General features: G+C 35.9%; 1 protein-coding gene across 15 annotated transcripts in view; it reads right to left on the bottom strand.

Moving 5' to 3' along the window:
- Positions 1–1,577: 1,577 nt before the first annotated feature.
- ZMYM1 (zinc finger MYM-type containing 1) overlaps positions 1,578–22,965 on the bottom strand; it is a 30,717-nt gene continuing 9,329 nt past the window's right edge. For 4 of the 15 annotated variants that reach the window (XM_037500057.2, XM_037500056.2, XM_037500054.2 and 1 more), the window contains 8 exons: positions 21,900–21,972; positions 21,451–21,700; positions 16,899–17,073; positions 16,600–16,812; positions 14,407–14,560; positions 13,446–13,583; positions 13,242–13,279; positions 6,633–11,388 (listed from right to left, as the gene is read on the bottom strand). In XM_037500057.2, coding sequence (XP_037355954.1) covers positions 9,085–11,388; positions 13,242–13,279; positions 13,446–13,583; positions 14,407–14,560; positions 16,600–16,812; positions 16,899–17,073; positions 21,451–21,700; positions 21,900–21,972 — 3,345 coding nt within the window. In that variant the 3' untranslated portion in view covers positions 6,633–9,084. Of the gene's footprint in view, positions 1,728–3,365; positions 3,668–4,241; positions 4,386–6,631; positions 11,389–13,241; positions 13,280–13,445; positions 13,584–14,406; positions 14,561–16,599; positions 16,813–16,898; positions 17,074–21,450; positions 21,701–21,899; positions 21,973–22,965 lie in introns of those variants that run through there. The other 11 variants (XM_037500061.2, XM_037500062.2, XM_054691522.1 and 8 more) reach the window with 11 other exon arrangements.

The raw sequence follows: 22,965 nt of genomic DNA, 5'->3' as shown, positions 1-22,965 counted from the left end.
TGACTTGCTATGTACTTTTATTCCGTGGGCATTCTGACATCACACTTCTGACAATGAAATTACAGTGCAGCGCCTAACACTTGTATGGTAAAGCTAGCATTTATCAAAACTGCGTGGGTTTGGGTTTAGAGCTGTAATTTGTGAGGCAGAACACAGTGCTGTTGCAGTTCTCAGATAAAAAGTGCAAACTTGATTCTTCCGTATATCTGACTCAGTTGTGTGGTTTTCTTTAGTTGCATTGTAACTGAAGATAACATGGAGCACATCGATGGTGTGGGGTGGGAACCAAACCATACTTGGGTAGTGCTTTTAGCATCTTGACATGGACTGTATAGCATGTGATAATTAGTCTCTGTTGTAGCAAACTGACCTGCCCATAGGTCAGCAGTTATCAGTAACTTCAGAATGCAATATTGGTAATTCTGCAGGGGGAGTGAATTAAGACTAAAAGGTACAGTTTTTTGTAATGTGAGTTTAAAAAAATCGACTCATGGGAACACCTTTGTTACTAACTTGGGCCTAGATGGGAATCTAACGTGAATAGTTTTGAGTTATGTGATTTGTCTGAATATGTCTATATGCTCTAAACCTCTGGGGGAAAGTGGTGTGGCACGTTGACTTGCCTACAGTTGTATACATGTTGGGAATCATTTCCCAGTCATAAGACCTCGTCGTTTTCTGTAGGGTCACTGCAAATGTTCAGAGTAGCCGTTTGATTTTGGTTCCCTTAGCCATGGGGATGTGACATTATGATCCAAAATGTTTAATTATCAAAAAATATCTTCAAAAGCACCTTCTTATGTTGCTTAGGACTTTTAAGGTTGCATCACCTGTTGTTCCAGACCTCAATTCAACTTAACTTGGGTCTCTGAACTGGTTTGAAGTTAGCATGCATGAGAAACAGCTTTCATTATAATGTCTTCTGCTCTATAATTGGAAAGTTTGGTTTACTTTGCATAAATGTTGGTGAAAACTCTTCATGAATGAGAATTTTCTTCCATTGTATCCAGAAAAATGGCTTGCTCTTCGGCAAGCAATTCACAAGGGTGGGGACAGAGTTGTACTTTAATACGTAGTCCATTCAAGCAAATGATACTTTACTCTTCTGATAGATGAAAGAGCAAGTGGTAACTAGTTTAGCTATATACTAATAACAATGCTGATTAAATACAATACTCAGTATTGGTGACACACGTCACTAAATTGGCATACAACCGAAGGGGTTTTCTTGTGGCAAAAATGCATTAACTCAATGGCCAACTGTTGCCTACCGTGATTTAGAGATTGAGTGTTCTTAGAAGTAAAAGCTCAGGATTATGTCTTCACAGTCATTAACAATTTTAAGAGAATGTACTTTGTAATGTATGAACTTCAGGAACATCATTGGGGGTGGGGGTATAATTTTGCTTCATTCTGCTTATTTCAAGATAGACTTTTTGCACTTTCAAATGAGAAACCTGTGACTTGGGTCAGTTCTTACTAGTTATAATTTGTATGTAGCTACAATTTGTGAATATTAGTGCAGAGGGTTTTCTAAAAATCAGTCAAAAAACGGAATAAATGGGTTTCAGTAATAACACTATACCGAGGTGCCTGCATTGTATTTCATAGTCTTTTTCTTGTTACAAGCCAACGTTATTTTTAATGAGAACTGTCTGAAGTTCAGAGGTGTGATGCCAGAATGCGTTTTCGTACTGTTAGGCCCTTGGAACAGATACCGGTGCTTTCTGAAAGATAAAAGAAATGCAATGGGTGCTCTTCAAACAAGGTTGCAAACCTGCAAGAATGCATAATAGTCTCACTTTTCCCCAATATAAGAGATGCGTGTGACTAGTTTTGGACGTTTAACCTTAATGGGGGGTTGCATGTCTCCTATTGTTAATCATTGTCAGCTGCAGTGACATGATCCACAGTCCTGCATTTACTGTCTTTCCCTTAATGATTTTGGACAGGTTTTAGAGAGCCGGGATGTTGTTCTGGGCCTTTATTTGGTTTTGGCTTTAGCTGATAATGTTTCAGTGCTCTTTTAGCTAGTGCAGTTCTCAAATGGCTGCCTATTAGGGAAAGAATTTAGAGGATTTGACTGCTCCTAATCATCTGTCATTGCTGCTAGATAATGATTGGCAATTTTTAAGATTCAACTGTGGACATCCCACAGTTGCTGGTAAACCATCAAACATTAAAATAAATGTTGCATTTGAACACCAGTGCTGAGATTTTCTTTGGAGGGTGAAAAGAGGGGGCTGGATGCAGAATAGGACAATCTGGAGAAATGGGTAAAAGAATGCAAAACGATATAGTATCCCTTATGGATGGTACATGTGCAACAGGGCACTCTATTCCTATACCCTTGGCAGTAACTGATAAGCAGGGAGGAAGAAAAACCTGGAACTTGAATTAAGGCTGATCTTTCTGGTTTTTGTGTACAGTGGCCCTTGCCAGGTATATATAGTGAAGGTGAATATCTTCTCCCTCTGAAAAACTTGGTTCCTTGCTGTTCTGATAAGGCATAGTTTCCCTGCCCTAACTAAAAGCTCAGTGAGGACTTAGAGGGAAAGGAGGCAAATACGAGGATAACAACTGCAGTGTTGTGTACTGTGGAATGGGGAGGGCACTTTTGGAGGACTCCTGCTGAAGGTGGTTCAGTTCACCTGAAAATGGAAGGCATTCTTGAATGGGGAACAGGGTATGTGCTTTTCATTTTAAAAAAAAAAAAAAAAAGCTTATGTTAAAACACATTGGGTAAGGTAAACGTTGTCACATACCTTCACATAAGGGATAGTATATTTGGGATTGCAGTCAAACTTCATTGTGCTCAGACTGGTGAAAATAGTAGTTAGGCTTTTGTAATTTAAAGACGATAGAGTACTCATTCTAATTCAGGTGACTATGTAAAATAATACTAGATTTTTTTTTCCACCCCATGAAGCTTCTTCCTATTTTTAAATGCTGTAACTTGCCCCCAATCTTTGTCTCTGAAATTTTACTCTTTAAAATTTGAAGTTAACTAGCATTTTCAATCCTTTCTACCCTTGTCTTTTGTATTAACAACTTCTTATTATTCTTTAGGTAAGAATGATTGATGTTGGCTGATAATGGAGTACTCATTTCACTTGAAGTAAGTTTAACTTTAAATCCATTTCAAGTTCAAGAATTTTTTTAACCTAATAAATAGAAGAATAGTTGTCAACTCATTGGTAGGAGAGAAAGTGCTATAAGTACACATAAGAAAATGGGAGACTAACTTTGTTGTGGCCTGGGTCTTTCTTAACCAATGACCAACCCAAAACAAACCACCCCCACTGACTTTGGACCTAATTCTGTGTTTCAAAATGTTAGCGTAAAATTGTAAAGCACTAAAAGTGAATAAAAAATACGTCTATTAGCATTTTATTTTAGTAAAAACTGCATTTTGGGGCCTCCCCGGTGGCACAGCGGATTGAGCACCGTACAGTGATGCTATCCGCAGCCTCTGCAGTGCAGGTTTGATTCCCGGCTGGCGAGGGAGATTCCCACGTGGCGCAGCAGACCTCTCCTGTCGTGCTTGCTGCTCCCTTCAGCAGTGTACTTTCGTCCTTCTGCCTGTCCTGCTCCCCGCTCTGTCTCTGGTGAATTCTCTCATTCTCCCGAGCCTCTGGCCTGTACCCCAGTGTTTGTATAAATAAATCTTTAAAAAATAATAAAATTGCATTTTTAATGATAGGTGGATATCTATTCTCAAGACATCACACAGCATGAATCAACAAAGAAGGAAAACGACAACTTGTTAGGCAGAAGAGGTGTCTAGGTAAGTTGTGTGATTTTTGCTTTGTAAACTGCCTTCGGAAGGACTCTTGTGTTAGTACAAAATTAACTACTTGTGTTGGAATATATATTTAGTGGAAATAATTTCAACAGCCTTCTGAGTTTGTGAGCCAATAAAGCTATTTTACAAAAAGGTAACATGAATATTAGGTGACCCTCGTCTAATAAAAATTTTTTATGTAGCGGTAGTTGTCACTTCAAACTGTCATGATAAAAGTTTGTAACATAAAAAGTAGTACGAGGGCTGTATGTTACACCTAAGGAGAGGGTGCCAGTTTAATTTGATCTATTTAATGTTAGAGGTCTGCTTTTTACAAAGATTCTGGTTCCTCCCAAAAGTTATTGTAGAAAAATGGAAGCCAGATTTAATCAGCAATAGCTGGGTAACAGGTGTGATGTTAAATTAATCTCTATCTTAAAGAAGCCTTAGTTATATAGATCATTAAATAGTCTTAAATATCATATTTCTTAATATTCAGTGTTAGGGAGCTTACTTGATGTTGATAAATGTTTGAAAACTGGTAACTGGTTCTTACATCTTTTGGAGTGATCATGTCCTTCACTTGGCAGGATGATGTGACCTGTCCAGAAAACCAGTGATGAGGAAGAAGGCAAAGAGGAACAACCAACCTAGTTGTCACTTATTAATAAAGGCATTTTTAAAAACGAGATGTTTGTTTTGGTTTTATTTCTAAGCAGGAATTTAATTTCTTAGTTTTTCTTACTATCAGCTGGTTTCTAGGTGACATGAAAGATGTTTCATGTACTAGATAGGAACCAAATTGGCTAATTTAGGACTCAATCCTTGATCATCTTAGCCAGAACTATTTTAACTTACTATTTACTAATCAACTTGTTCTTGACTGTCCCTGATTTAGTTACCAGTAATTTAAAACTGCTATCACTCTAGGTTTTATTCATGAAACCAGCGTGTTTAATTTAGCAGTTAGCCACATGCTCCTTCTTGATTAAGTGTAACAATTTTTGATCTTGTTTCTGTGTGTTACCAAAAGCATTACTATATAATAGTTATGGTCATTCTCAACACATAGCTTCACAAGCAGACTATATATTGCCTAATAACCATATTTTGGTTACCCTGAGTAGCATTTTTTTAAAAAGAGAGATTGATTTATGCATGTAAGAACTGGGGTACAGGCCAGACTTGCAGGGAGTCACCAGAATGGGGAGCAGAACAGGCAGACTAAAATACACTGCTGATCTCCACACACTCGCGTCCTCTCACCTCCCACACCTCTGGCCTGTGCCCCAGTTCTTACATGAACAAATCTTAAAATACACTGCTGAGGGGAACAGCAGGCAAGATAGGAGAGGTCTACTGTGCCATGTGGGTATCTCCCTGGCTGGCTGGGGATCAAACTCACGCTGCAGAGGCTGCAGATAGCTTCCCAGTGCTGCGACTCAACCCCTTTTGCCTCCAGGGAGGCCCCTAAGTGTAAAATTTTAGAAACAAAAACAGGAGGAAGACCTTTAGGATCTAGAGCTAATAAGAGTTCTTAATTGTGAGGCTAAAAGAACAATTCAAAAATGGAAAAATTAAGGACTAATATATAAATTCTCAAAGCTCAACAATAAAGCATTCAAATTTAAAAACAGGTAATAGGCAAGAACGTTTCACAAAAGCATCTACACATGGCCAATATGAACATGCAAATAATTTCAACACCTTTATCCTATGGGAAATGCAAATTAAACATGAGTTTTAACTACATACCTACCAGAATGGTGTAAAAGAACAGTGACCACCAAATGCTGGAGATGCAGAGAAACTACATCACTGATGCATTGCCAGTGGGAATGCAAGTATATACTCACTCTGCAAATAGTTCTTATAAAACCTAAACATGCAATTACCATACAACCCAATGATTGTACTTGAGGGCATTTAGAAAAATGAAAACTTACATTCACATTTAACATGCAAACATGTTCATAGTTTTATTTGCAATAGTCAATACCTACAAATAGTCTTTTGTGTTAACTGACACAGTAATAATGCTACTTGGATGAACAAGAATGAAGTATTTACTGAGCCACATAATTCAGATTCTAAGGATACTATGCAGAGTGAAAAAAGCCAATCCCCAAACATGATTCTGCTGATTTTTGGAAGGACAAAATTACAGGGATGTATAGATGAATAACTGCCAATTGTTAGGGACAAAAGGGAAAAAAGGTGGGTGAATTTTCAACAGTGCATCACAAAGGAAATTGCATAGGTGGAAATATTCTGTACCTTGACTATGGTGGTGGTTAAATATACACATGCACATACAAGTACCTGTAAGTCTGTCTGTTGGACTGTATCAATGTGTGATTTCATGTTGTGATGTTCTATTATAGTTATGCAAGATGTTACCATGGAGGAAAACTGGGAGAAATGCAACCTTTATATTTCTTACAACTTTATGAGAGTCTGTAATTAACCTAAAAATAGTTTAGTTGGGCCTCCTGAAGCTGTTTGCAGCCTCTGCCAGGGAGCAACCCACATGGTGCAGCAGACCTCTCCTGAATGACTCACTGCACTCAGCAGTGTACTGTCAATCTGCCTGTTCCCCACTGTCTCGTGAATCCTCTCACCCCTCCACACCTCTGGCCTGTACCCCAGCTCTTGTATGCATAAATAAATAGTAATAACTGGTATCATTCATAGCTTATTTCTGATATTTTGGGGAGTATGGTAATGTCTTAAGCATGATGTTATATATACTTTTGGATAGGGCTATACATATATTATTCTTACTAATAATTTCTTAAGGAAACAACCTTTTCATTTTAGCAAAGTTTTAAAATCAGGTGCAAATAATGCTTTACCAAATGCTTTTATAGTACATTTGAGATATAATTTTAATTTATTAGTTTGTTGTCTTTCATTAATAAATTTCCTAATACTGAAACACATATTCCTGGCATGAACTACAACAGGTAACAATCATTTAAAGAAAATGTTTATTAAGGAAACAACCAATATAAGTTGAGTAACAATACAGTGAACTCCCATGTACCCATCTACATTCAACAACTCTAACATGATGGCCAAGCGTGTTTCATACTGGTCTTCATAGTCCACCCTCATTCACATATTATTTAGAAGCCCCAGATGTTACCATTTTATCAATACCAGAGGTATTTATCTCTATAAAGGGCAGTTACTTAAAAAAAAAAAATGAACACAACCACCACTATATCCTCTTAACAATTGCTTAACATCAAATATCCAGAGTTCATATTTAAAGTGGGATTCAAACATTTCACACAATGGAACTGACATGACCCCCACTTTAATCTGTAGGATCTTTGCCAGGCCTATTTTTCCTTGTAAATACAAAGTGTTTATCCTCTGCACTCTCCCAGGATTTGGATTTTGCTGGTTACATCCCAAAGATGTTGTTTACTATGCTCCTCTATCCCTCTGTACTTCTAGTAAATGGGTTAGACCTTAGGATTAGACCTGAGGTCTTGACGACACTCAAGGTCAAATTATTTTGACAAGGCTACTTCATAGGTGTCCTATCTCGGAGTCCAGTCAGAAACCAGAAACCACTTCAGTTATTTGAATAGCAAATTGTTACCCAGGTACACTAAAGAGCTAAACAGAAAGGAAGAACCTGCATGATCATATAATCGATACTATTCAGTTAAAAATAAATTAGAAACCCATGTATAAATCTAAGAGCAACATTGAGTGGAAAAAGCAAATTGCAGAAAGATATACACAATGCAACTTCTATAAAATTTATAAACGTGAAACAAGTCTATGTATTGTGTGAAATGATACATGCATGGAATGATGGACACCAAATAACCATGGCCTTTGGGGAAAAAGAATGTTATTAGGATAAGCCATGCAAGAGAGATTCAACTCAATCTGTAATATTTTATTTCTAAAATAAAATTGTGGAATATGGCAAAACATTAGGCTTTAATAGTATTAAATCTTAATAAGCTCTTTGTATTTTTATGTGTTAAGGTCAGCCACAATTTTTAAAAAAGTAGAATTGATAAATCTAAAAGCGTGTCTGAAAAACAACTAAATGAAATAAATCACTAGGTTGGCCCAATCAAAAAAGAAAATGAGTATAGAAAACCGATGAAGAAAGTTATAGTACAGGTCTATATAGAGGAGATTAACAGAATATTTTTTGTATCTCAAAATACAGGTGAAATAAACCTTAATGAAACAGTTGCTCTTTCCAGAAAAAAAAGTTACAAAAATTGCTAAAAGAAAGAAACGGGAAAAGTGCCAGAGAAATATTTCTTAAAAAAAAAAAATCCAGGCACAAATATTTCTTCTACTAAATTCTTCTAAATCTTTGAGGAACAGATTTCCTTTGTTATCTAGACTTTTATAACATAAAAAAAGATAGAGTTCTTTCTCCTGGGGTTACTTGAAAAATAATCGATTTCCATGAAATAGATTGAGAATTCTTACTGTGTCAACAAAAAACACAACACTATTTAAAGTTCTGTTTAAAATGTGATGGTTCGGAGAAAAGGAAATACAAACAGTTCACAATCCCAAACTTATAAGTGAAAATATAAAATTCACTGAAATTTAAACTGTAGATTAAAATACCATTATTCAACTAACAGGTTGGCAAACATCAAAATGTCTGATAACACTGTTCAAAAAGATGCAAAGAAAGATGCTCTCATACTTTGTTGTTGGGGCTGTAAATTGACAATCTTTATAGAAAGCAATTTGCCAATATTTGTCAAAAATAAAAATGCATAAATCTGATAAAGCAATTCCAATTGAAAAAGTTATCTTGCATTAAATCCATCATGTGCAATATGACCTATGTATAAGGTTATTAGATGCAGCATTTCTTGTAATAGCTAAAGATGTAAGGAATGAAAATGTCAGCAGGGACTGCTCAAATACATTATGCTCTAGCTGTACAATGAATTGTATGCAATTGTAAAAAAGAATCAAAACACTCTTTATGTACCTATATGGGACAATGTCAAAAATACTCTGTCATGTAAAAGGTAAGTTGAAGAACAGTGCAATGTACACTATCATTTATGAAAAATATCTCCAAAAGGGTATTTAAGAAATAGAACACCTTCAGTGACGAGTAATCAGGTGTCAAAAAAGAAGACTTTTCATTATCATTCCATGTTTTCTGAATTTTGAACCCAATGAGTGTTACAGGTTCTGTTGAAAAAAATTTTTTCTTTAAAGACAAAACTTTGAAATAAAAACTGTGACCACTGAATACAAATTTCTTCTGGGTAAATTCAAATTAGCAAGCACTATATTTCTTTCATTGGATGGATAAATTTTTCCACAATTCCACTCAGTCTTTCTGGCTCCATCAGTTTATTTACCAATTCCTGTTCAACAGCCATTAGGGCCAGGCCACTAAGCTTCTGTTGTCCCATGGTATGACATAAATATGTTTTAAGACGAGGCAGAGTAGAAAATAAGTGTTCAGCACTTGCTGAAGTAACTGGCCAAGACAATGCAATATATAATAGCTTTGATATGCAAGGAATATTATTGTGAAGACCATGTTGAATAAACAAATAGCCAAGACTAATGAAGTTAATACAATCATAATCCATAACAAAATTGAGCTTTGCATACTGTCGGTAAAATCTAAGTTCTGGGATGATGTCTGCATCAAGTTTATAAAATTCTTGAACATGTTTGGCTGTTGTTTCACTTAATGGCTCATTCCATTTAAATAACAGTTCTGAAATCTGCTTCATTTTGCAGTAATCAAACTCTGAAAAACATAATTTTAAATTTTGTAATACACTATCCAATCCTTGGTGATAAATACTAACTTTATATAGCTCTTCTGTTGAAGTAGGGAAAAACATACTATCTGAATTGCCAAGTTCTATTGATTTCTGAATTTTTCTTCTTTTCTGACAAGAAGGTCTTTCAACTTCAAAACCTTTAGAGGTTATTTTTTGACATATTTCTTCTGTTCCATCCCAGATAGTTTTGAAACAGACATCATTTCTTTCAGATGCTAAACATTCCAAAATTGCTTCTATTTTTGAAGACAATGAAAAAATATCTATGGTTTCACTTTGAAGTTCTTTGGAAAGAATTCCTGTAACACTTAGCACTCGATAAAGAAATTTTAAACAAAAGATAAACTCAAATTTGGAAATCAATGCCAACAAATCACTCAGTTCATCAGCCAAACTTGTGTTTGAAGAGTGGCTTGATACAACTTCTAGTGTTTCAATAATCTCTGGAAGACCCTCAATCACAGAAAGTAATGTACGATCATGGACTGTCCAACAAGATTGTGATATATGTTTCTTGCATGTTTTGTTTTGATTTAGCTTACAAATCTTTTGAAAATTTGCAGACATTTCTCCAGACATATGAATAGTATTAAACAAGTAATTGAGAGTATTTAGAGCACTTCGAAGTTCTTTTACTTCTTTACAAAACCTAACTACTGTTAAATCCAAAAAATGTGCATAACAATGTACGTATAAAGCTCTTGGCTCTTCTTTTTTGAATTCTGCTGCAATTTTATTAAATTTCCCCCTCAAATTAGTGGTACTATCATAGGCCTGGCCACGTATTTTATTCAAATCAACTCCAATTTGCTGCAGGTAAGTTTTGATAGTCCTATGTAAATTGGTCCCAGTTACCTCTTCAATATCTATGAAACCCAAGAATCGTTCTTTAATTAAGATAGACTTTGCTGTTTTATGTGGATATCTGACACAAATTGAAAGTTGTTCTTTAGTGACACAATCGGTTATTTCATCACATATTATTGAAAAAGCTGAGGAGACATTGATCTCATTTACAATATCTTGCAATATTTCAGTCTTTATTATTTCAATAATATCATTTTGAATCTGTGCGCTATTGTAGAAGTCAACTTGTGAATTCATAAGTCGAAATATTTCTTCTCCTTTATCTTTTGCTCTGATTTCTAACAATTCTAAAAAATTGCCTTTATTCACAGATGAAACAGATTGGTCATTTCCTCTTAAGGGTAAACATTGCTTGCCAAAAAATAAGATATTTTCAATTATAAGTTTCAGGTACTTTTTATTTCCTTCTATCTGTTTAGAATTGATAGATAAATTATCATTGCCAGTTTCATCACAAAACTGGTATTCCCTCCAAAATTGTAAAGACTTCAAGTGAATTTCACTTTTTTCATGCTTTCTGAATTTTTCCAGTGTTTTTTTCCAATTAGAAATTCCTTGGGCTGCAAATGACTCTCCTCCACAGGTAAGAGATTTTTGGCAGAACAACTGGCACGAGTAACAGAATGTCACATCCTTTTTAGTACTGTTTTCCAAATGCTGAAAATTTGAACACCAAGATTTTTTAATACTTTGTGATTTACCTTTAAATTTTTGTACTTTGGACGTAAATTTTGGTCCATCACTTATTTTCACAGATTTCACACTGTGTGTAGAATTCTGGTTTGACACTTGATCTTTTTGTACTGCTAAACTGGAGCCAACTACATGTGGACTGAGTGCTGATGAAGATGGCGAAGGGCTTGATTGTTCCATACCACTATTAGGAATACTACCACTTGATTCACTGGGTGAACTCTTAGAAATCTTTAAGAGAAAATCATAAAATAATGTTTGCTTTAACAAATTTTCAGTATCAATTAAAAATCAAATACATCTATTCTAATAACAATAAAATGAATGGGTAAGTTACAATATAAGCTCCACTAGGGGGAAACATTAACAATTAATTATAATTTGCAACTAGATTTAGCATTAAATATTCAAAGGATCTTTTGGATGAAATTTTAACAATTTTTATTTCTCAGGTGACTAGAATTGCTTAAGAAACATTTAAAAGGCCTCCTTAATGGCACAGAGGTTAAAGACACAGTGCTATGAAGCCATTGTCAGCCACTGCAGTATGAGTTTGATCCCTGGCCTGCTAGGGAGCAACCCACATGGCGCAGAAGACCTCTCCTATTTTGGCCTCTGCTCCCTTAAGCAGATCTGCCTGTTCTGTTCCCCACTCTTCTCTGGTGAATCCCCTTCCCCCACACACACCTCTGCTCTACCCCCTAATTCTTATATGCATAAATAAAATCTTTAAAAAAAAAAAAAAAAAGAAGGGCCTTCCCAGTGGTGCAGCAGTTGAGCGCTGGGCTGCGAAGCTGCTCGCAGCCTCTTGCAGCACCAGTTTGATCCCTGGCCGCCAGCGAGGGTCCCACATAGCGCGCAGACCTCTCCTGCCGCCCACTGCTCCCCTAAGCAGTGTATTTCGTCACTCTGCCTGCTCTGCTCTCCCCTCTGGCTCTGGTGAATTCTCTCACCCTCCCGCGCTCCTGACTGCACCCAGTGCCTGTATAAATAAATAAATAAATCTTAAAAAAAAAGAAACATTTAAAATTAGTAAAAACCAGGCCTCCCAGGTGGCGCAGCAGGTTGAGCGCCACACTGTGAAGCTATCTGCAGCCTCTGCAGCAAGGGTTTGATTCCTGGCCGTCCAGGAAGAAAACCCACATGGCCTCGCAGACCTCTCCTGTCTCACCCGCCGCTCCCATCAGCAGTGTATTTCGGTCAGTCTGCCTGTTCTGTTCCCCTCTCTCTGGTGGATCCTCTCACCATCCCATGTCTCTGACCTGTACCCCAGTTCTTGTATGCATAAATAAATAAATCTTTAAAAAATTAGTAAAAACCTAGAGGAAGAACTATGATTAATAACATTTCTATTTAAATATTCTTATTAAAAATTTCAAGTCAAATTTGAGGATTGGGAAATTGAATGTGAACATCAAAAGATGTTGCTCTATTTTTTTGAGCTCTAGGATCAAACAGGAACAAATATGCTCAAATATGCATTAAAAGATAGTAGCAGGGGCCTCCCCTGGTGGCGCAGGTGGTTGAGCGCCGCACTGTGAAGATGTCCGCACCCTCTGCAGTGCCGGTTTGATCCCGGCTGACCGGCGAGGGGCCCACATGGTGTGGCAGGCCTCTCCTGTCACACCTGCTGCACCCCACAGCAGTGCATTTCATCAGTCTGCCTGTTCTGTTCCCTACTCTGTCTCTGGTGAATCCTCTCACCCTCCCGCACATCTGGCCTGTACCCTGGTTCTTGTATAAATAAATAAATCTTTAAAAAAGAACAAAAGATAGTAGCAGGCCTCCCTGTTAAGTCTCAGTGCTATTAAGCTGTCAGCAGCCACTACTGCAGAATTTCAATCCCCTGCCAGGGAGCTAACCCACATGGCACAGCACACATTTCCTGTTTCACCCGCTGCTCCCCTAAGCAGTGTATTTTCGTAGGTCTGCCTGTTTTGCTGCCCACTCTGTCTCTGGTGAATCCTCTGACCCCCTGCACCTCTGGTCTATACCCCAGTTCTTGTATGCATAAATAAATAAAATAAATCTTAAAAAAAATTAAAAATAAAATAGTAGCAAAAAAAGTTAAGAATAAAACTTACATCTGCAATGACATTTGCTGTTACTGAAGAAACTGTATCTGTTAAAAGAAATTATACATAAATTCAAGATCATGTAACAGTCTAAAAAAAGCATTCTAAGTTGTAATTGCTTATATCAGGCAACACAAAGAAAACAGACTATAGGCATATTCACCAAGTATGGCAAAACAGTGTCCATGTCAACTATTTTCGTATCAATTTTACCTTGTAAGACCTCCGAGTTCACAACAGGCAGGGCAACATGTGCATCGGCCAATGACACTATATTGCTTATAACTGGAGTTGTAGCTTCCTTTGGAGAAGGGAGCTCCCTTGAAGCATCCTGCACCATGGAAACATTTACTGATAAAAATAAACAGAAAGCGTTCTTAAAAATTAGACAGAACCAATCAATCAGAAAGCACTGTTTAATAACAAGTGTTTCAAAAACAATGCAACTACTCAATAGTAGGCAAGTGCTGGGTTTGGCAGTTGACTTTTATTAGTGCTTAAGGATAGACAGGTTCTTTAGGAGGACATCAGTAACATTAAACCGATAATTTACATTTCTCATTGTTTTATGTCTTTTACCTTTGCACACAATTTTCCAGTCCTTTTATACAATTTGCTTGAAATTTCAAGCAAATCTTTACTGTGAAATTACCCATGAAGATAAGAAAAGGCTCCTACAGAATCTCCTACTGGTATCATTTTTCACTCTTTCAGGAGTCACAAACCATAACAATAATGGAGCTAGAACCATCTCTAAGCTATACTGCAGAGATTCAATAAATAGCCAGTTTGCATGATGTAGAAACCTTACAAGCATCATTTAATCTATTGTCTATGTAAACATCTCTACTGGTCCTAAATGAGGTTCTTTGATGGAATACATGTTGACCCTGGTTTATTTGTGATCTTTAAAGTGTCTCCTACCTTTACTTTCTGAGAAAAATAAAACTAACAGTTCTGTATTTACAAAGCAGAGCCAAGTACAACATTCTATATTCTAATACAATAGTTTTTAGAAATAAATATCTCTGCTAGTAGTGTAGCCTTCTTTTTATACAGTACTGGGAAACATTTCCTTGCAATAAGTTTTGGATTATTTTGACTTAAGCCAAAGAAGAACTGTAAAGTTCTTCAAAAGTTACTAAACCTCTGATGACCGCTAAACAAACATTACCTGTAGAAGAAGTCATCTTAGCTTTACTGTAAGAAGAGAAACAAGTAATAGAGCAGAAAAGCTCTGTCTTCCCCAACTCGTTGGTAGTTTCAATCATTTCATCTGGGGGCTTCAATGATTTGCAAAGAACAGGTGTAAGTGTTTTGGCTGGCTTCTGTTTAAAGATTAAAATAATATTCATATTCCTGGTATATGACACATATTGTTAACATATTGTAAAAGAAAGCATATACCCATTACCATTATTTAGTTGAAGTATGACAAAGAAGCCTCATTTTTATACTTTTTTGCTAAAAACCAGAAAAAGGCATTATAGACTACAATGACTATAATGAAGGAAATTGCTCAATTAACTAGATAACTACCTGTGTTATTTATGAGATGTAATAATGCATATGCAAGAAATGAAGAAAGTTATGGGATGCTCATCTTCTCAATCAGAATCAACTGATAAACATCAATTCAGGATAATTTTCTATTTGCACTAATAAGCCAGAAAAGGGTGCTTCATACACATTACAAGATACTACAGGAATTGCTGTTTTTCTAGGCTAACTTCATGGTAAAAATTGCAGCCTACTAGGTATTTGTTCACAGTAAGTATTAAGTGTGCAAAGGAAAAGGGTATAAACTGTGAAGTTCATCACCTATTCTTTCTAGTGAAACAAGAATCATCACTTCTGGACTTAAGTGAAGACTGACTGCAATGAAGAAATACAACCGCTTTTGGGAGTGCAAGGTATAAAAATAAATGAAATTATTATACCTTTTATAGATTTTTTTCTATGAAATAGAATATTAGCAAAGGAACAATGAAACAAAAGGCAGAGTATAATTTTGAAAATTTCTACTCTCATCTGTTACTAGTTAAAATTTTTATATTTTGAAAATACCCTAACAGTTGACCAAATATTTAATATTAAGCAACAATAGTGGTATAATCTATAACTAATTTATTATCCATGTGCAAAAGCTAATACATAATTAATACATATTATTAAGATATGGTTAAGACAGTTACAATTATACCAAATAATTCTCTTTTAAAAATGTCATCCCATTCAGAATCATAAACATTTTTCTATTCTTAATATCTCACTAACAATATGTTGTTTTTTTTTTTTCCTATATCACAATCTCATGATGTCTGATATGCTGGACACAGGGTTATGTGGTACTTTTTAATTCATTTACTCAAATTATCCTGCCCTATCATACAGGCTGAATAACTGAGTATTCAACACAGGTTCTTAAAAACAGAATAAGATCTATGTATTGAATATGAGGGGTAAAGAAAAAATATAAGTAGGGCCTCCCCTGGTGGTGCAGTGGTTGAGTGCTGGGCTGCAAGGCTGCCCGCGGCCTCTGTAGCACTGGTTTGTTCCCCGGCCGACGGTGAGGGTCCCCCCCGACCCCACACAAATATATATATAAGTAATGGCATTTTTTGCCTTTGGAAGAACTTTCAGACCTTTAATTGTCCCAATTCTGGTCCCAGGGCAAGATATTCTCATAGTATAGATTTTCTGCCATAGAAAGGATGTGGCTCATGAATACCCTATTTGAGCTGTGGCTGACTGAGACTCCCATAATCCATTGTTTGTTTGAAAGGAAGAATTTATAGGATAAAGTTGGGTCTTTTTGGGTCACTTAGTCCACCAAAGCAGGTTCAGCTTGTTCTCAGATCTACCCAAAGTAAGGGGTTATTTCTTATAGTTTTATATCTTCCTATGACAGATTCAGAAAAAGCATGTGACATTTTTGATTCATCTTCATCTTGCTTAGGTGTAAGAATTAAATACACAGAATTAAAAATACTTGTGGTTGAGTCTTACTGACCAGTAGACTCTTGTATTTAGTTGTGATTTATAAACAAGTGTCCACCTGCTTTTCTGTTCTTCAAGGTAAGATGATCACCTTGAGTTTCTTTAGGAAAAATCTCTATACAGTCTTTATTATGAATTGTCCCGCAAGAAGAAACTGCCAGAAGTCTTTTATTTCATCACCTTTATCATCTTGCAAACTAAGGCTATTTTCAATGGCACTAAAATCTATATCCCCACATTTCCAAAAAGTAAGAGAATTCACAGTCCAACTAATGAAAGGAACTCAATCTTTGATTTGTCATGAGCCTTATGCAGTCAAACTCAAATGGAATGGTCCTTACTTTATGCAATAAAGCTTTATCCATACCTGCTTATATGCTGCTATAGTCTTTGAACTATTAAAGTAATGAGACTGTCCTTCCATCTGAAGTATATGAAATGGATTAGAACTAGTATAACAATAAGCTCCACAGTTCTCACAACAGTTCATGATGAGGTTGTTAACAGAGTGAAACTTTGAAAAACAGGCATTACTGCAAAGACTATGCTTCACATTCTGGTATTTGACTTCATACTGAATCTAGGATTAAAAAAAAATTCCATTAAAAACTGGTATTTAAGCAGATTAATCAGAGTTTCTAAAGATTAAAATAAACTGCAACTTACAACATTGGTCTTCTGACACATGCTGCATTTGGTTAAAATGCTACTGGTACATATAGTAACCAGTGGTTTTCGTTTTTCTTCATATGATGAAAGACAAGATTGGCTGCAAAAATTTTTGCTAGAGGTAGTATCTTCCAGCTGGACACTGATCACATCCTTTAGATTTAAAATGTCTCTGAAAACAAATTAACAAGGGTACCATTAAGTACTTTACCAACATTACAATCTCTTTTCATTGGTAAATTACTCCCTCAATGGATCTGCTCCCATTTGTTTCATTTAGCCTTAAGAACTATGACACACTGGTATCATCAGTCTTGAAATAAGAAAGCCAGAGTTTGCAGCAGTGTATTTCAGTTGATCCACCTGTTCGACTCTCCACTCTGTCTCTGGTGAATCCTCTTACCCCCACCCCCACCCAAACTCTGGCCTACACCCAGCTCTTGTATGCATAAATAAATAAAAATCTTAAAAAAAAAAAAGAAAGCCTGAGTTTGGTATCTACTTCCAGTAAAATAATAATTGGAAAGTCACTGAAACTCCTTAAGTATTAGTTCCTCTAAATGTCCCCCTACTGAGTATTAGTAGGAATTATAAAACACACAGAGGATGCAATTTTGAGGATTACCTAGCCTCTACCAATTGACATTAGGGACAACAGAATGATTACATGTTCATAAAAGACCAGCTTCAGAATTTACAGCACAAAGGATTTCAAAGTCTGAACTACAAATCCCCAAGATACTTTCAGGGGACCTTGAGATCAAAACTAATTTCATAATAATATTAAGATGTTATTTGCCTGTTTTAATGTGTTGACATTTGAACAGATGGTGCAAAAGCAACAATAGGATTCTATAATTCAACTCCCAAGTATATACCCAAAATAACTGAAAACTGGTACTCAACAGGGACATGTACATGCTTTCCTTAACAGCACCACTCACATTAGCCAAAAAAGGCAAACAGCCCAAGTGTTCATCAACGAATGAATTGATAAACAAAACAAAGTATGTGCATATATATGGACTATTATTCTGCTACAAATAATAATTAACCACTGATATATATGCTACAACATGAATGAAACTCAGTAACATTATGCTAAGTGAAGACGTAAGATACAAAAGGTGTGATACCATTTCCATGAAAAATTCAGAATAGGTAAACCGGTAGATAGAATGCAGATAGATGGTTGCCAGGGGTTGAGGGAAAGGAATGAGAGAATGGGTGTAAATTGCTTAATGGATAAGGTCTTTTACTTTGGAGTGATGGAAATGTTTTGGAACTTGACAGAGGTGGTAGTCATACACAATATAAATGTATTAAATGATACTAAAATAGTTTTTGTTATATGAATGTCACTGTATAAACTGGGAGGGGGGAAAAAAGGAATGGTTGGTAAAACTGCCAGAGCCTTAAAATAAAACAAGGCAGTGGTACCAAACTGCACTAATATTTGTGTTATTCACTACCATGTATTTGCTGTAAAAATTATTCACTTTATTATTATTTTTTAAAGATTTATTTATTTATGCATATAAGAACTAGGGTACAGGCCTGAAGTGTGGGGGGTGAGAGGATTCACCAGAGACAGAGTAGGGAACAGAACAGGCAGATTGACTGAAATACGCTGCTGAGGGGAGCAGTGGGTGAGTCAGGAGGTCTGCTGCACCATATGGGTAGCTCCCGGCCGGGGATTGAACTAGTGCTGCAGTGGCTGTGGATTTCTTCATAGGTTGAGTCTTAACCTCCTGCACCACCAGGGAGGCCCCAAAATTATTCACTTTATTAAACTTGATCCTTGAGTACATCTTTTAAATATTCTATATGATGAAATGGGACTGACATATAAAGTATTTCTCCTTCACACTAAAGTACAATGATTGTCTTAAGGAAAATATAATTTGGGATGTTATAATTCACAATCTGAGTGAGTTACTTTTCCATAGAACAGTTTTACTTAAAAGAACTATCAGACAAACCATTACCCAGAAGTGAGTTCAATCTATGGCCAGCCAGGGAGCTACTCACATGACAGCAGACCTCTTCTGTCTTGCCCGCTGCTCCCCTCAACAGTGTATTTCAATCAGTCTGCCTGTTCTGTTCCCCACTCTGTCTCTAGTGAATCCTCTCAACCGCCCCTCCCCACCCCCCACAACCTCTGGCCTGTACTCCAGGGTAACATATGTCCTTTAAACTGCAATTTTATGATCAGTGACTTGGGAGTTATGAAAACACAGACCATGCAACAATATACCTGAGTATATAGGGGCTGGATAATCAGAGGAGGGGAAAGAATGGTGTGGGAATAGACAAGAGGTACAGATATTTGAGGCAGACCTTGAAGATAGAAAGAAATTAGTCAGATGAGAGGAAGGCAGAAAAAACTACATCAGCAGAAGCACAGAGGTTTGAAAATGTTAACTGTTTCTTACTGCTATTAGCATGCTAGACTGCTGGCTTCTGAGGCCTTATAAATCAAAAAGTGCATTTTGTTAAAAGTGCCTAACATTAGCTTAAACAAGGGTTGAGCATGGATTTGAACAATTTTCCTATGGAAATATTATAGCATTAATACATGGGCCTATTTTGAATTGGGATACCACTATGTAGAAAGGATACTTCTTGAAGTCATATCTTTCTAACATGATTTAACACGTCATTTTCAAACTATCTTTCATTTAATTCATGAAGCAGAATAAAAACTGCACTAACTCAAAATAGATTTTAAATCATTGCTACAAAACAAACCTCAACAATAATTAGCTAAAGTCTTAAGTGTATATTATTTACTGTAAGAGGCTAATGAAAATAGAATCAAAAAAAGCTGTGGTAAAAAAACATAGATTACTCTGAACAAAGGAAGATTTCTCCCAGCATAAGCATTACTACCACCTTTCCACCAAGCTATAAAACAGTATTTTATATAAAATAAAATTTCTTTTTTCTAGAGGAAGTAAAACTTGTTTCATATTTTTGCTCATACTGAATTTCTTTGCCTTATAACACTAAATCTTTCCTGTTTTTAACCCTTTCAATCTGTCTGGGAGAACTGCAGAAGATGTATAGTAGGTAAACTCCAAACAGCAACATGATACCTTAAGTTCTCAGGGCCTCAGTTTCCTCAAAACCAAAAGAAAATGTTTGGACTGGATGATCTCTAAGGTCCCTTCCAGTTTTATGATTCTGCAGAGGAAGAAATCAGGCTGAACAGAGTGCCATACAGCCCAAAGCAAAAAAAGAGAAAAGACAAAGTAAGTACTGAAAGACTGAAAAAAGCACAAGAGCAAGGTAAATAGAGTTATAGGGAGTAAGACTTGAAGCAACAAATAACACCTAAAGCAGCAGTCAAACAAGGAGCTGAAGCAACCAGTAAAAAGGGGTTGTAAGTTTAAGAGATAGTGAAGGCTAACACTTAACTGAGTCTTAGTAGATGCCAGTGTTGTTCTGATAACAAATATATTACTCAATGTTCATAATTCTTATGTACATTTAACAAAACAGATCAGAATGCTAAGAAAGAAATTTGCAATATTTTCAACTTCAGTAGGTATGTGAATCAAATGGGGATAAATGCAGCTCTGATTCAGTACGTATGGATGAGACCTGACATTCTGCCTTTCTAACAAGCTCCCAGATGATACTGACATAGCTATTCAAGGGATTACACTTTGACTTGTACAATGTAACTCAAAATGGAGAAAGCAAGATTCAATTTATGGCAATCTGATTCCAAAACAAGACATTATTTGAAAGGAATTCATTATATTTAAAGTAAATTGGTAGCCTATGTGTTTTCTTGCTTTGAAACAAAGACATTTAAAATGCAGCATTACCATTTATGAGTACTAACAAATAGAATTATAATATGATAGGACTCTCAAGCTGCTGATCCTTAATACTTCTCAGGGTAAATTTCAAAGTTCTGGACATTTTTTGCATTTCATTTTGAAATAGCAACTATTTCTACTATAGTAAATAACTACTATTTACTTTCTCTATACCTATGTGACCTTACATACGTAAAAATTTAGCAACTAAGAGCTAAATAATAATAGCTCACAGCAATCTTGAAAAGATTACACATATACATCTATGTTTATCTAGGGCTATATAATAATTCGAAAGATTTAACCAACTTCATTTACCATTGTAAGAGACACATATATAATTTTATACCTTGCAAGATCCAAAATAACTACTTAAATTTTTAGTAGATTGCTCCTTATAGAGTTAAATGATAAAATAGAATGGACATACAATAATTCCATTCATAGAAAATTTCAGATGAAAGGAGTAGTAGAATAAGTTTAGGAAGTTACATTATTTGAAGTAGAAGAGAAACAACTCACATTTTAATTTCTGTAAATTTCTCAATAAACAAAGAAATTATGAAGAATATATAAGAGACTCTGAAGCAGGAAGAGCTTCTTTTCATTAAAACAAGTTAATACTTCTGAAAAAAGTGAAAATGTAGAAAATTATAACCAAGCCTCTCTTCAAGATCTATGAGGGAAGTAAAGGGGAAAACTCAATTAGAATTACATACTTTGAACAGTTTGAACACGTTCTCTTGGAAAGAGCTGGTAAAGTGGCAGATGAAATGTGTTCAGAGATGCACAGTGTAGAGCAGAAAAGCTGAGTAGATCCTTTCCTCTGATAAGCAGTTTGCCCCTTCTGGAGGATTTTTTTACAACCAGAACAGGAGACCTGAATAGTTGTGGTTGAAACCGAAGGAAGCATTTTATTCATGCCAGATGATGCCAGAGAAAGTTGAATGCCTGTAGTCAACTGTGAAGCTATATACACAAAACAAGAAGAAAAAAAGTGTTAATGTTTACATAGATTAAGTATGCATTCTTTCGTTTCTTTTCTAAGCTACTTCTCCTAAACTTGAAACAAACAATGCACTATTCAAAGGTATTCTAAAATATCAGAATAAACTAGCTCTCATATTGGTCAGGATAAATATGATTAACTTAAAAAAAATTCTATTACCACTGTCTGAAAACGTAGTGTTTATTTTCAGTTCATTATCCTGAGTTTTGGGCTGTTGGGCTTGACAATACTCCTAAAAAAAAGAGTTGAAAATAGTGAATACAATGTATTTAAGAAACCAGTCATTCAGTAAAGAGTGATAAATTATGCTCAAGTCTGTTGGGTGAATTGTACAATTGAATTGACGTGGTACACAGATAAGCATTCCCCTTTTGGTACCATTTGGCTAATAACATGATTAGTAGTCATACTCAATGAGATTTATTTTTCTTACTTGTTCTAATAATCATCTAATTATTACTTTATGAAGGTAACAATTTCATAAAGACCTTAAAACACAATAATTGTTAGTTTGGACTTTCTAGATGGATACCATTCCCCAGAGTCATCAACTCAATAGGAGTCATATCCTTACTTAATACTGATTTACTTAACGCCATCTCTAAAAAAGAATACTAGAAATAGGGCCCCCGTGGTGGCGCAAGGGGTTAAGTCTTAGCACTGTCAAGCTATCAGCAGCCACTACAACAGAAGTTTGATCACTGGCTAGGGAGCTAACCCACGTGGCGCAGCAGATCTCTCCTGTCTTGTTTGCTGCTTCCCCTTAGCAGTGTATTTCAGCGGATTCATCTGTTCTGCTTTCCACTCTGTCTCTGGTGAATCTTCTCACCCCACTGCACCTCTGGCCTATACCTCAGGTTTTGTATGCATCAATAAATAAAAATAAATCTAAAAAAAAAAAGGTACTAAATTTAGCCAAACCCATAATATCCTAAGTAACACTTTCATCAATCTAAAATTCCAATTTCAAATATAGCATTCTTCCCTTAAGTCACTTTTTTTGCATATAGGCTTGTTTTTAATGATACTTAACCCCATATATCTTATATTTTTTTATTAACTGCTTTGGGGAAATAAGGATTTAAGACTTTTTTTTTTTTAAGATTTATTTATTTATGCATACAAGAGCTGGGGTACAAGCCAGAGATGTGGGGGTAGGGAGGTGAAAGGATCCACCAGAGACAGAATGGGGAACAGAACAGGCAGACTGATGGAAATACACTGC

Source organism: Talpa occidentalis, unplaced genomic scaffold (genome assembly GCF_014898055.3).
Source record: "Talpa occidentalis isolate TD23 unplaced genomic scaffold, MPIMG_talOcc4v2.1 talOcc4.9, whole genome shotgun sequence".
Lineage (NCBI taxonomy): Eukaryota > Metazoa > Chordata > Mammalia > Eulipotyphla > Talpidae > Talpa > Talpa occidentalis.
Note: the sequence above shows the minus strand (reverse complement) of the source record. Positions and strands in the feature narration are given on the sequence as shown.